This window comes from Taudactylus pleione, unplaced genomic scaffold, assembly GCF_031769625.1.
Source record: "Taudactylus pleione unplaced genomic scaffold, aTauple2 ptg000191l, whole genome shotgun sequence".
Taxonomy (NCBI): domain Eukaryota; kingdom Metazoa; phylum Chordata; class Amphibia; order Anura; family Myobatrachidae; genus Taudactylus; species Taudactylus pleione.
In genome coordinates, this window is record NW_028284593.1 from 4,578,135 (window position 1) to 4,592,069 (window position 13,935).

Below are 13,935 nucleotides of genomic sequence, written 5' to 3' on the forward strand. Positions count from 1 at the left end.
ATTTGTTTGTATTGTATTCTTGTCAGTAATATAGACTGGCAGATGGACAAGTGAGAATATGTAGCACTGTACTTCAGAGCCTATTTATTTGTTTTTGCATTGAAACTAGTCAAGGAAACTGTATATAGTTTGTGTAATAATTGTGGTTTCTGAAGACATTGATTCTGTTTTTGTTTTAGGTATATTACGATTGTGGAGCTGTCCTGAGCCCCACAGGCAGAGACCTGATTTTATCGCCGGGATTCCCTAAAAACTACCTCTCGGGCTTGCACTGTTTGTGGCAGATATTTGTTCCTGCCGGCTCTAGCATAATTTTGGAAGGTCTGGATTTTGATGTATTTGAAGATAATGCTGAACCTGCAACCGACTATTCTTCTGATCCTCGCTCACATTCTATCCATAAGAGAGAGAGGCAGAATGATCCTATGGAGACTTCTTTGTCAAATGCCCTAGAAATGGTGCCAACTGCAGAAAAGGAAAGTCACGCAAATGAGGCCATCAACCAAGTTCTTACCCCACAGTCATGGGATTTGAGTGATAAAGGATTAAAAAAGTTTTTAGATTTGCAAGATTGGACAAAAGAGCTAAACCTTATCGGTCAAGGGCCAGGCACATCTCAGAAAGAGATATTGTCTACAGTTACAAAGACTTTTGATGATCTTACTGAAGATGTCAACAAACCCTTGAATCTCTTGACTCCTGTCACTACTACAATGACAACCGTGTTTTTCCAACAGGTGAGTGAAGGTGCAACATCATCGTCCATAAGCATTGACACTGACCCCTTCACAACAACGCCTCCAGTACTGGAAGTGTGCCCACTCGATGTTCTCTATATTACAGACCTTGTCACTTACTCCTCTCGATTTTGTGGATCAAATTCTCCCTTAAACCAAAGTTTGACCTTTGGGTCTCCTGTTGAGATGATTGAGGTGGTTTTGGAGCTAATTACAACGACTAACCGTGGCCGAGGCTTTGCCATACTTTTTTCTTACCATAACCAGTCTTTGGTGACCACTATGGGTGTTCAGGAGACACGGGGCAGGGAAGGTGTTGTGCTGCTAGCTGTGATTACTGCTACCATCTCCTTTGCTTTGGTTCTGCTGCTGGTGCTTTGCTTGTCTTATAGGTAAGAATCTATTGCTAATGTTCATGTCAAATGACCAACTGTATTTATTATCTCCATTATGCAACACATATGTAGATATGCTATTTTTGCTGACACATTTGAAAGTTAATATGATTCATAACAGTGAGCTAAAACACTAGTGAGCAAATGTATAACTATAAAGGACTGTCTGGTCCCGCTGTTTGCTTGCATGTGAGTGTTCATTTAATGAACTCTTTTTTTATGTTTAACAAAAACATTTTTTTCCTGTGATTAGTGGTGGTCAGCAGTAGAATGTGATGTACACTATGTAGACAAGTGATTGGACACCCCCGCTCAAATGAAATGCATATCATTGCGCACGAGTTCCAAATCACCACTAATGTGGCGGTTTCAATAAGAACACTACGTAGGAAAGCCCATGCACTTGCAGTTCTATGGAAACCATTAAAAGTTTTTATCAGGTCGACAATGCCACTTGTCATGTTTTCAGGGTTACCCTGGACTGGTATACAGACAATTTGGTAACCCTGATGGACTGGCCAGCTAAGAGTCCCGATCTTAACCCCATTGAGAACCTCTGGGACGAATTGGAGTGACTGGTGCGTTCTAGGACGACTCGACCATCAGTGTCACAGTTGGTCACTACTTAAGTCAGAATGGTAAAACATACCGCCTGCTGTTGTCCAGGATCTTGTAGACAGTTTGCCAAGAAGGGTGTCTGCAGTAATCACTGCACGTGGTGGCCCTACAAAGTACTGACGTCAATAAAATCTTGTTTGTTGCTATATTTGCTGTCAGCGTCCAATCACTTTGGTCTACATAGTGTAATTTAGCTGAGAATGTAAACTGGGCCCATATTTTTATCCACAGTAAATGGTAATCATCATACATGTATAATTTACATACACAGATGTTGACAGGCAATTACATTTTGAAAGTGGTCTCTGTACCTTGCTTTCACAGTGCGAGTCAACCCGATTTAAGCTTGTTAATAGCTAATTTAATAGTGGAAAGAAAATTTTGGAGCTTTTCTTTATACTGTATTACACTATATTATGTATTCACTGTAACACAAGATGGTTCTATGCATTACTGAATACTGGAACTTGGTTAGTATGAGCGTACATGTAGTGATATCAGCAAAGTGCTATGACATCACCACATGCGTGTCCCTAAAATAACAACTGGAAAATCATCCAAGCTGTCAGAGGCTCAGAAGATGCCCCCCTCAACCAGAAATGGCACCTCCCTCCTCGTGATGCACCCTATGCCTCTTACATTATCAGGCAAGCGGTGAAGGCTGTTTCTCAGGTAGATGACACAAGAGGAGCAGCAGCTGGTATTTTCACAGGTAAGACTCTGCTGTATGGTTCTCTTCCATGTTAGTGGCTGGCACTCCATGTAGGAGGTGGCAGACTTCCATTCACATGAGTGGAAACATTTTAAATAGAACTTGACAGAATGGCTGGCTTTAATGAATAATGACTTATAAATCTGACAAGCTGTGGCATGATTTCCCTATCAATTTAAGAAGGATTCCAGGGTTGGACAAAACCCAGGTACCAGGTAGCTTTGCGTCTAACAAAAACAAAACCACAACAAAAAACAAACCCGCTAGCCTCTAAATTTTGGGAGTAATTTCTTTTGAAGTCAGTGAATATACAACTTCCCTGGTTTGTGACTGGCTTCTGAATTCTATATTATTTTATCCACCCCTAAATGGCTTTTTCCAATAGTATTTATTCCTCTTAGTATTCTTAGGGGGAGATGTATCAAACCTTGGAGAGACATAAAGTGGAAAGAGAGAAAGTACCAACCAATCTGTTCCTAATTGTCATATATCAAACTGAATGGATACGGGATGCCGGCGCTCGGGATCCAAGCGGTCAAAATCCTGTCGCCAGTATCCTGACAGTGTTAGGATAACGACAGGTATCCTTAGACCACCCTCTCCCCTCCCGCCCCTAGTGCCTAAATCGTAACCCTCCCCCCAACCTTACTACTTACCTTCGGGATGAAGGGTGTCAGGATTCGGGCACCAGTATTCTAAGTGTCGGCATCCCCTGTGCCGGGATATTGAATGTATCCATTTCAAACAGCCTGTAAAATAGCAATTAAATGCTGATTGGTTGGTACTTTAGTTCTCTCCACTTTATCTCTTTCCAAGGTTTGATACATTCCGCCCCTCCCTTAATCCTTAACTCTGAAGTGCATATAGTGGACACTTTACAAGTAGTGTGTAAAGTGTATGCAAGATCAAAAACCACAGAGTACAGATGTGTCCACAACTCCACATACATCTATCCTCCCTGTGCTACAAACTACGCTACACATTACACGTGAGTGCCATGTGACTCTGTAGCGCAGTGTGGGTTTTCAAGCAACTTTTTACCTTCACATTGTCTTATTCACACAACGGTGCAAATAGCATGCACAAGCAGCTTCTGCTGATTTAAAAGATATGCTATGTTCTGTGTGCAACTGCAGGTTTATGTGGATGCAAAATGTTACATTACAGTGTCAGTGGTTGTGACACTGTAACAGCATTTTGCATGCAGCTATAACTGCAGCATATCATTTTAATCAGCAGAAGCTGCTTGTGCGTTCTGTTCGCACTGTTGTGCGAATAAGATAAATTTGAAGGTAAAAGTTGCATGAAAAGACGCTCGGCACTACCAAGTCACGCCACAACATAGTGTGACTAGAATGGCTGTTTAACGCGAAGGGAGCTAGATGTATGTGGACACATTTGTACAAGTGCAGTGCTGGTCACTAAAGGAGATCTGTAAGTAAATGGCAGAACTAGAAGTATCGTGCAGTGTGCCTGAGCTGGCTAATGCTGAGAACCTCATCAATAAGTGCTCATCAAGAGGTATCCTGTGGCACTTTGAGTCCAGAGCTGTAGCCCGCTGCTCTGCTTTTATGACTAAATTGACAGGCTTCAAACATTTGTCCAGCATAATAAATTAATTAGTTTAATGAGCAGTAACAAACAGAATAAAAATATAACTTAAAAACCAGGAAGCCATCAATACATTTCCTAGTTTTAGAACATTTATCAGGATGCATTTATGTACCATTTACATATTGCATAGATAAGAGCCAAATTAAATGATCTGCTATGCTTTATGTATTAATGGAAGCATCTGCCTTGTAAGACACATTATTGGGCGCCTTAACTAATGGGCGCCCGATGGAGCAATTCAATTGTTGCTCTGTTCCGATGCCCATGCCATTTGTGCACGCTCGAAAGCACTGGGTTTAGCTGCACAAAGCGACTAAACCGATTTAAAGTACTGCTTTGGGCACCCAAGCTCCCATTTGGGCACCCAAAGTGCCAACTTCTTGCACATTTCTGCTCATCACCTAAGGAGGCGGCAAGCAGAAATGTGTCTACCCGCGGGTATGTGCGCCCGAACAGTGCAATTGAATTACTCCATTGGGTGCCCATTGGTAAAGGCGCCCAATAAATACATTAAATGGCCCCCCCCCCGTAGTAACATCAAACAATAACTAATGACAATGTATAGTCCAAGCTATGTCACAAACACATTAGGCAGCAATATAATTACTTCATGTTGATGAATCTGTACTGGCAGCAAGTTGTCCACTTCAGTCTATAGTGTCTATTACACTTGGCTATGTCCTTTTCTTACAAATCAATGAGATTATGTGGGCCATCAAGCAGACACAGGGAGGGCACACACAGTGCTGCCAATAATTATATTTCATGGCTCATTTGTGTCTGCCACAAAGAGGTACTGGACTGTATCCCGTGTGTGCTGTCTGTCTGAAAGGGTCATTTGTTAGTCAGCCAGGATTCAAACCCTTTTGGTCAGTGGGATTTGGGTTGAAAGAATACCTTCCTTCATCCTCTAGGAGAGTACCCTGCCAACAAAGGAGATGGACCAAAAGTATTCCCCATATGAAAAGCCACCATGAGCTAGCTAACTACATTCCATCATTTAGTTTTTATCAGACATGACCCTTTACCAGTATCCACTCTTTAAAGCATTAATAGATAGAATGCTGAACGATAACATCTTTGGGGAAAATATAATCGGTTTGAGTTTTGCAAAATCACTGATTTCCAGAAATCTTGCCAGGCTTTTTTTTTTTTTAATGACAATTTTGTTTATGAACAGTTTGGTGTTTATTGATTATAGGCTATTGCCACAATGTAAACTTATACAACACATAATTGCTCAAAAATGATTGGCCATCCGCTAATATAATAATAATTATAATATTTTGTGTTTTATTGATCATTTTAGTTTGGTTATCCTCGTTTCTCATTATAGGGGAAGTGTATCAAACCTTCTAAAAAGTGGAGAAGTTGCCTACAGCAACCAATACATTTCCCCCTTACTGAGTCAATTTTCCTAACCCTAATGAGCAGAGCAACTACTGCCCAATTGTAACCCGCTCCCCCTGAGTTAATGGTACCCTCCCCTTGCCCCTAACCTCTCTGCTCAAGTAACAGGATAGTATGCAGCCTTGCACTAAATCCGATTCCCCACTGAAAACTGAATTTGATCCTACTAAGATCATAACAGAAAATTAGCAATACATTATTTATAACATATGTTTGAACACAGTGGGCAGTATTACAAGATCACTGCCAACAAATTGTTAATTCTTCTATTAAATTGCCACAAACACTCCATCAGACGCATGATGCCTGTGTCACAAGACTATAACTCTGCAGAAGGCCACATCTTAATAGGATTAAATAAAAATGTCTGTCAGTGATCCCAGCCAGTACAGTTGTCAACTTTATTTATTAATGAACAGTTAAACTTGCTCCTTCTTTAATCTACTTAAACTGTTATATTTTTATTGCCTTATTATATGTTGTTTATCCCCTCCAAAATACATTTATTTGCATTGTTGGCTTAACACAGTACACCTTATTAGTTCCAATAAAATGATAGCAATAAAGAAATAGATTTGTAAACTAAATCCTAAAAACTCTACAGACTATGGACAAATCTAATAGGGTGCAAGTTTTTTGTGCGGGGCAAACTCGCAGATTCTCGCACATTTAGAATGTGCGCGTTTTTGTCCCGCAACTCTAAAATGTAATAGGGTGCAAGTTTTAGAGTCACATTTTGACGTGCATGCAAGTTAAAACTGCGGGAAAACTCGCACCTTCTAATGCGACTTTCATTACAAGGTGCGAGCTACACAGAGGCATGCAGTGAGATCCGTGCATGCTTCTGTGTAAATAAATAAAAAAAAAACTATTAAAAAGTAAAGAGTAAAATAAAAAAAATTATGTGGGGTCCCACCCTAAAAACACAACCAGCACCGGGCTTTTCTAAGCCGGTACTGGTTGTGAAAATACAGGGGGAAAAAGATGTAGGGTTCCCCCGTATTTTCATCAACCAGCACTAGGCTCAGTGAGCCAGTCATGGTTGTGGAAATATGGGGGACAAAATAAGTAGAGGTCCCCCGTATTAACCAGAACCAGCACTGGACTCTATCTAGCGGCGGTGTAATGTCACAGCCATAGGACTTGCTTCATGGGATTCCCAGGCCAAACCATTATCACCCCACGCTAGTCAGCCCAGGCCATCGATGACTGGGGAGGTGGGGACCCCCCAATAAAAGGGGTTTCTCCTCTACAAGGCTATCCCCGGGTGGTGGGTGCTGGGTTAATTTGTGTCAAAAAATAGATAAAATAATATTACCAGCAAGCATACCCCACATGCTGGTACTTGAGGAATGACAAGTACCAGCATGCGCGGCATTAAGGGCCTGCTGCTACCTCTAGGTCACCTGTAAAAGAAATATTAAAAAAAAAAACACAGGACACACACCAAAGGTATTAATATTTTATTACACATACAATTTTTCACTCACTCACACTCACCTGCTCTCACACTACATACTTACCTTGTCCCTAGCGCCAGTCTGTCCCCTACTCCATTATACAGTAATTCTGTGATCGGGACCTGTAAAAAAAAAAAAAAATCCATACTCCTCACCTACCGCTGTGTCGTGCCCTCTTCTTTCCATATAGTCATCCACCATCTAAAGAAAACTAAAGATTCGGACCCATGGACATTAGTACCATCCTCTAAGAACAGTACTTCCCGAATGACGGCGCAGCCGTGGTATTTTACATAGAGCTCGCTCAGCCAATTAACAGTTCCCACCATTGACTTCAATGGTGGGAACCGCTAGGTAACCTTTAGTCTGTAGAACTAAAGAATGGTAAACAAGTACTTTTTTTTTTTTTTAGGAGACATAAATGCAGAGTACTTAGACGATTAAATGATTTATTCACCCTTGTCTAGTGTGCAAATATTCTTCCACACCCTACCTATCCTTGTCCCTCCAGCCAATGATGTATTTATATCACCAACGAGGAGCTTGGGAAATTCCAAACTTTTAAGCATTTTTACATTGCAGCACAATTCACTTAGTGCATATTGTGGAAACTCTCAAACCCTACCATAATATGGGGCAGGATGCACCAAGACAAAAATGCAGGCAAACCTCTGAAAATGCAGTTTTCTGAGTTTTGGCCGCATTTTGCATAAGCACTAAGCTACGGAAAGCAAAACTTTTTGAAGCTTGATCCTGGTAGGCAACACCATCTACAGATGGCCTATAGGCTTCTTTTCTGAGTTTTCCCGAAGAGGTATCCAATAGTATCCCTCCCAGGGTCCCCCGCGGCTTACGAATGCGCTGGCTGATAGCTGCACATGCACAGAAGGACACCAGAGGGACTTCTGGGTAATAAATCCAGAAAGTCCCCTCACCTCAAAGGACAGCTTATTGGAAGAGCTGTCCTTTGCTTAAACGTTCATGCATACAGCGTTACTAAACACCGATATGCATGCGATCAGTGGCAGAATGCATTGCATCCAAAATACGATACTTGGTGCATCCGCCCATGGAGAGTCACATGTCTGATAGTCTTGGAATAGGTTCCATCTCCTTCTTCCTGTTTCTCCTGAGATCTCTTGTTCCAGAAGTGGTGCTACATCACCCAGTAATTTTCCATTCCCTAACATGCTGGGAAAATGCCAACAAGCGGTATAGTTTGACCTCTTATCACACTGTTTTACAAACCTGGTTTCACCCCATGTTGTATCTTGTCTACCTTTCAGCAATAGTGGGTTGGAGGAATAAAACTTGAATGAATGATATTTCACAAGGATTACATTTTCCCACTTTTGCTGAGATACATGGTAAATGTAAGGTCCCCCTATAAGAGTTCAATATTTGAAGTTGAGCAAGATATGACTTGTAGACCTCTGGACATGTTTGAATCACTTTGCTTAAGACCAGCATCAGCAAAATGACTCATGTCCACTTTTCATGCTGTGCTTGAGCCAATTGGGTCTACCCCTAAACATCCCCATGAAGTTGAGTGGATGGCAGATCTGAGAGAGAGACTGGGAGATGATGACTGAGAAGAAGTCTGTGAAAACTCGCCTTCCAGCTCAATCTGTGAGAAAATATAAAATACAAAAAATTCATATTTAGCTCACACAAATTCAGTCCTGGGGGTAGATTTATTAAAGCTTCTAGAAATGAAAAGTGGAGGTGTTGTCCATAGCAACCAATCAGATACTAGCTATCATATCTCTATTGCATCCAAGAAAATTATAGAAACTGGTTGCTATGGGCAACACCTTCACTTTTAAAAGCTTTAGTACATCTACCCCTTGGTGTCTCCTATGTTTGCATGTATACTTGTTCCTCCATATTTACTGGATTTGCCCTACACTCCTCTCTTTGGCGTGAAATTCCCGAATCTAACACAATCTATTATAATTGGATATCCCTTTCTCTGTCCCACATCCTTACCATCTTTCACAGGCAACCTAGATAAGATTAGTGTAACATATATGTAAACTTGACAATTAACAGAAGATCAAAAACAATCCCATCCCCACTACAATCAGTCTTACGGTGCATACACATGGTCAGATTTTTCTTCAGATCTGAACGATAACGATTTAAAAAATCGTTCATATCTGAAGGAAAATCTGACATATCTGACATATCTGTCAGATGAACGATTTGAACAATGCGCATTCCCGATGGTCAGATAACGATATCTGACATCTGATGTGTTTGCAGTCAGACTTGGACGATTCCATTCATTTTAATGCAGTCAAAAAAACGTTCAAATCTTTCTAATCTTTGGTAAAATCGTTCAAATCGTTCATCTGACAGAACCTGACAAATCTAACCGTGTGTATGCTCCATTAAACATGATCTGAACGGAGATGACTACTAGCAACCTTCACAAACAGCTGTGGCTGCTCTTAACTATCTCTTTTACACTGCACTTTTCTTACTATGGCGGTGCCCTGGGGCGGCTTAGCTGGGCTAGTTTGGGGGTGTCCTGCGCTCTTGATTTCAACCCTACTTTGTTAGGGACCAAACCCTAAAGAGGTTACCTGGATATGGTGGGTAGGCCCATAACCTTGGCCATGATTATGTTAAAAACCTCTATTGATTGCTAAATTTTATTGCATTTATATATTATCAGTAATTTTGGAGTTGTGCACCTGAGATTTGTCTGTTTCTGTGCCTGCAGTTAGTCTCATCAGGTAGCACCTCCCATTATATATATTCAGGGTGTGCAGTCCAGGAATCTTTCCTATATACTCCATTTAATGTGCTTTATTGCACACCTGAGGAAAAGGAGACGCCTTCAGTCTGGATTAGCACCCCTTCCTTATTGGTTTAAAGCATTGAGTCTGGTAATGTATATGCACACTAGTATTAGGCAGAATTCTAGGTAAGTCCTACAAGTTGTATACTGTAGTGCAATTTTGGTTCATTTTTGGGGAGTGGGTCCCCCTGGATTGCATTGGTTGATCTGTTTCAGGGCACCGCATTATAACACATATTTTTCTTTTAGAACACATTTTAACCCTTCACTTTTTTTATTTTCATTCTTTATATGCAGCTGTGGCTGCTCTTAACTATCTCTTTTACACAGCACTTTTCTTACTATGGCTGTGCCCTGGGGCGGCTTAGCTGGGTGTCCTGCGCTCTGGATTTGAACCCTAGTATGTTAGGGATCTACCCTAAAGAGGTTACCTGGATATGGTGGGTAGGCCCATAACCTTGGCCATGATTATGCTAAAAACCTCTATTGATTGCAAAACATTACTGCATTTATATATTATCAGTAATTTGGAGTTGTGCACCTGAGATTTGTCTGTTTCTGAACCTTCACAAACCATCAAAATTCTTTATTAAAGAATGTTGTCTAGAGATGACACATTTTATTAGTCACCCCTATTATTCTAATCAGTGTCTGTGGCAAACACAGAATTTCCAGAGGGAGGTTTTCCAAATGCTTGAATTTAGAACAATTGTGACCAGTCTATGAAGAGGACATAATAACTGTAGCACTTAAACAGTCATCATATATGTCATACGAAGTACAGTATAGTGTGTGTAATATTTCTGACATGAACAGGGCCAGCGGTCACAGTATGCCATTATATGTAGGGCCATCCTGCCTGAGCTGAATGTATTTATTTTAGATGTGGGCTCCATTCCAGATCATTTGAGCAAATTCAGGAGTCTGGGGAAGCAGCAAAGGATCCTTGCACTGCCCTGGAAATATATGTACACATTGGTCTCCTTATGCACTGCATAGTGTATTATTATACAGTATTAATAATTGACCATATAGAGGGTCTATATCAGTGCACCCCTAACAGTGCATGTTTTCCAGATAACCTAGTTAGTGCACAAGTGTATTTATTACAGGCTCACACATTTTAAAAGATTAACAGGTGGAACTAATTATTTCATTTGTGTGGTGTGGGCTGGGGAGGGGGGGGGGTTTCCAGGCAACCGGAACCCCCCCCCCCTGCGTTTGCCTATGAGTGTCTAGCACTATCCCCTCCCCCCATCTCCCTTTATTTTGGTATGCTCTTGACACCCTGTTATCACTACCTTTTTGTCCATTTACCCTTATACTGAAAAATCTGGTTAGCATGCACTGTAATAGGTTTGTTGCCTCACTTGTCACTAAACTATTGTCTTTTTTTTCAGCTTTTACATCTTTTATCTTTTTTTTTTTAGCCATTTCTTTGGTCTGTTAAATATTTTTGAGCAACAAGCCATGTCCATCTATGTAAGCTGGTGGTTATCTGTATGCCACACACTAGTTAGGTTGAAAATAACCTGCATGTATCAAGAAATTAAGGAGAATAGGAAAAAAGTATGTGAAACTCTTGTACAAAACTTTAATTGGCAGTTCATTTACTTTCGCCAATGTATAATTTGGTACACATGCTTCTACTTTCAGTTTGTGTGCTGCAAATATCAAACTTCTAATGGGTTTGTATTACCAGAAGTTTTTTTTGGAAGCGACAGATGTTACATACTGTGACACTTGTAAATGCCAAGTCAGTGGTTGGCTTATTTTCATAATAGTGGAATAAGTAATTGAGATGAGTAATAAATGTTTTTTTACATGTATCACTAATGTTGCTTATTATATGTATTGAATCCTTTAGGCAGAAGATATGTCCCAAGAGAGAACACAATGACAGCCCGATGACAACACAAGTAGTAAGTATATTTGTAGTGACTTGCATATGCTGCAAGTTCTTTAATTTTGTTACAGCCAAGTCAGGTTGTGAATTAATTGGTGATCCCAAAACCTTTCCAGGAGTTCTGCGCTAGTTTAGAGATATTTGAGGCATATGCACGGTTGCAATATGATTCACAAAGTCACACAGATATGTTTATAGGCCGTGTTTCCATATCATTTATGATATTTTATTGAATACTGTGTTATCAGGGTGGCATTCAGAATACAGCCTTGGAAGTCAATGAGCTCCAGTTGGTGATAGCAGAAGATCTTCAGAACAGGGAGTTGGAATCTGCCAGTCAAGGTGAGGAAAGTAAGAGGTGTACTGCTCTTCTTAGCTATTCTATATCATCTCTTCGATATCCATATATTTTATTCACTCTGCGACATGAAATCTGGATGCACTAAATATGGAGTTTAGATGGAACCCTAGGCAAAGTAAACTTTTTGGGATCCTCAACATGACTATACCAGCATTACTTCCATTTTAATAATACTATTGCTGCAGCCCCCCCTCAATTAATGCCTAAATGGACGTTCAGCTTTGTACTACCCCTCCTAAATTTAACCTCCACCATAAAGCCAATTACCCTTTCTCAAAAGTCAAGGAGCCAGATCATATTGCATGCATATCATTACTTCTTTAGTACAGCTATATCTGAAGGCGGTGTGGATGGCTTGTTGCACCTGCTGTACGTTACGTAATGTGAAGATTGTTCACATTTCCTGACTTCAGGTATTGGGTTTACAGAAGGGAAAAAAACCAGGAGTGTTTTATGATTATAGTGGGCAAGAGTAGTGCTTGTGGGCTTCCATATGTAACAAGGTGAGAAAGTTGGGAGGACATATGACCAGGGTAGAGTGTGGAAGGCATATGACATATTCTCTCCCCACTCTCCCATTGTCACATATCCCCCACCTGTTTTTCCTTGTCATTTGTGCAACTAGCCCATCCGTCTCTACCTTCTGTGGCATCCAGTGGAGGAGGCGAGTTTTATCATATACAACTGTCATCTGTTAGATGTCAGAGCTATCCTATTTATCCCCACATTCAATCTGTATCCAAATACTGTTATATACTGTACATCTAAGAAAACTTTCCAGAATATGCACGTATCTCACAAAGAAACTACAAAAACTTTAATTCATGCACTCCCACATTTATTGTTACAATTGTCTCCTTAATGGATTTCCCCTAAACAGGCTTTTTCTTTCATCCAATGGAGGACACTGGAACTGTGGGTATAGGTGGAGCTGGAGGATCCTGGGTACCAAATAGTTAAAATTTGAAGCAGCAGCAGAGGCTCCTCCTTCCCTATACTCCACTCCCTGTAGCCAGTTTAATTTTGGTGCCCAACAGAGCTGGGCATATTTTTTCTGCTGCCTCTGCAGCTGGTTAGGTTTATTATTTTATATTTTATTTTTACTTGTGCGGCCGGTGGCGCCGCTGCAGAGGCAATGCTCACACTGGCTGCTTTATCATCCTGCTCCGGTGGCTGGCGCACTGGCTTCTGTGTCAGTGACACCGGCCGTTCCCTGGAGCGCACCACCGCCGGAGTATCGGGTAAGAGACTTTCAGCACTGCGGGGATCTGGAACACAGTGGCGGACTCCCTCCGGTGGAGGAGGCCACCAAAGAGGATGGCAGTGGGGACCCGGTTCTCTCCACTCACCCACTGGGCCACTAGGGTTATAGTTGTAACAGGACACCGTTACAAATGGGAGGGGAGTCATCTCCTGCTTCTCTCCTCCCCCACCCTTTTGGCGCTCTCCTTCCACAGGGCAGCTCCCAAAATATACCTGCACTCTCCACATAGGCAGCCATTTTAAGTTGGTGGCCATTACTGCAAAGTAGCAAAATGGCTCAAGTAGGGCAGTGTGCGTTTAATTTATGCAGTTATAATATTAGATTTTGTGTCTTACTGCACTATAGAATTACCATAGGATTCTACAGCATGTGGCCACAGGTACATTTCTTAATACAGAACTGGCAGTAGTTTCTGTTCAAGTACCATGCCTGACAGGACATACAGTTCTCTGTTCAAGTCCCAGGCCAAACCATATTTTTTATAGAGAGTGCAAAAATCCTCCCAGGAACTATACCTCAAAAACTGGTGCTTTGGTATAGTGTCCCTGGCACACAGGCAGCATTGCAATTGCTATCCTTGCAATAATTAAAATGCAGCGGGAGGTCTATGACACCCCCTGCTGCATTTGCGATCCCAGCACTGTGACAGAGG

General features: G+C 41.3%; 1 protein-coding gene across 3 annotated transcripts in view; it reads left to right on the top strand.

The window, feature by feature from the left end:
- The window catches only part of LOC148519321 (uncharacterized), a 68,915-nt gene that overhangs the window by 37,087 nt on the left and 17,893 nt on the right, over positions 1-13,935 (top strand). For 2 of the 3 annotated variants that reach the window (XM_088476692.1, XM_088476691.1), the window contains exons 2-4: positions 180-1,129; positions 11,620-11,674; positions 11,907-12,000. In XM_088476692.1, the coding sequence (XP_088332818.1) occupies positions 180-1,129; positions 11,620-11,674; positions 11,907-12,000 (1,099 nt within the window). Of the gene's footprint in view, positions 1-179; positions 1,130-11,619; positions 11,675-11,906; positions 12,010-13,935 lie in introns of all 3 variants that reach the window. The other variant, XM_088476690.1, reaches the window with a different exon arrangement.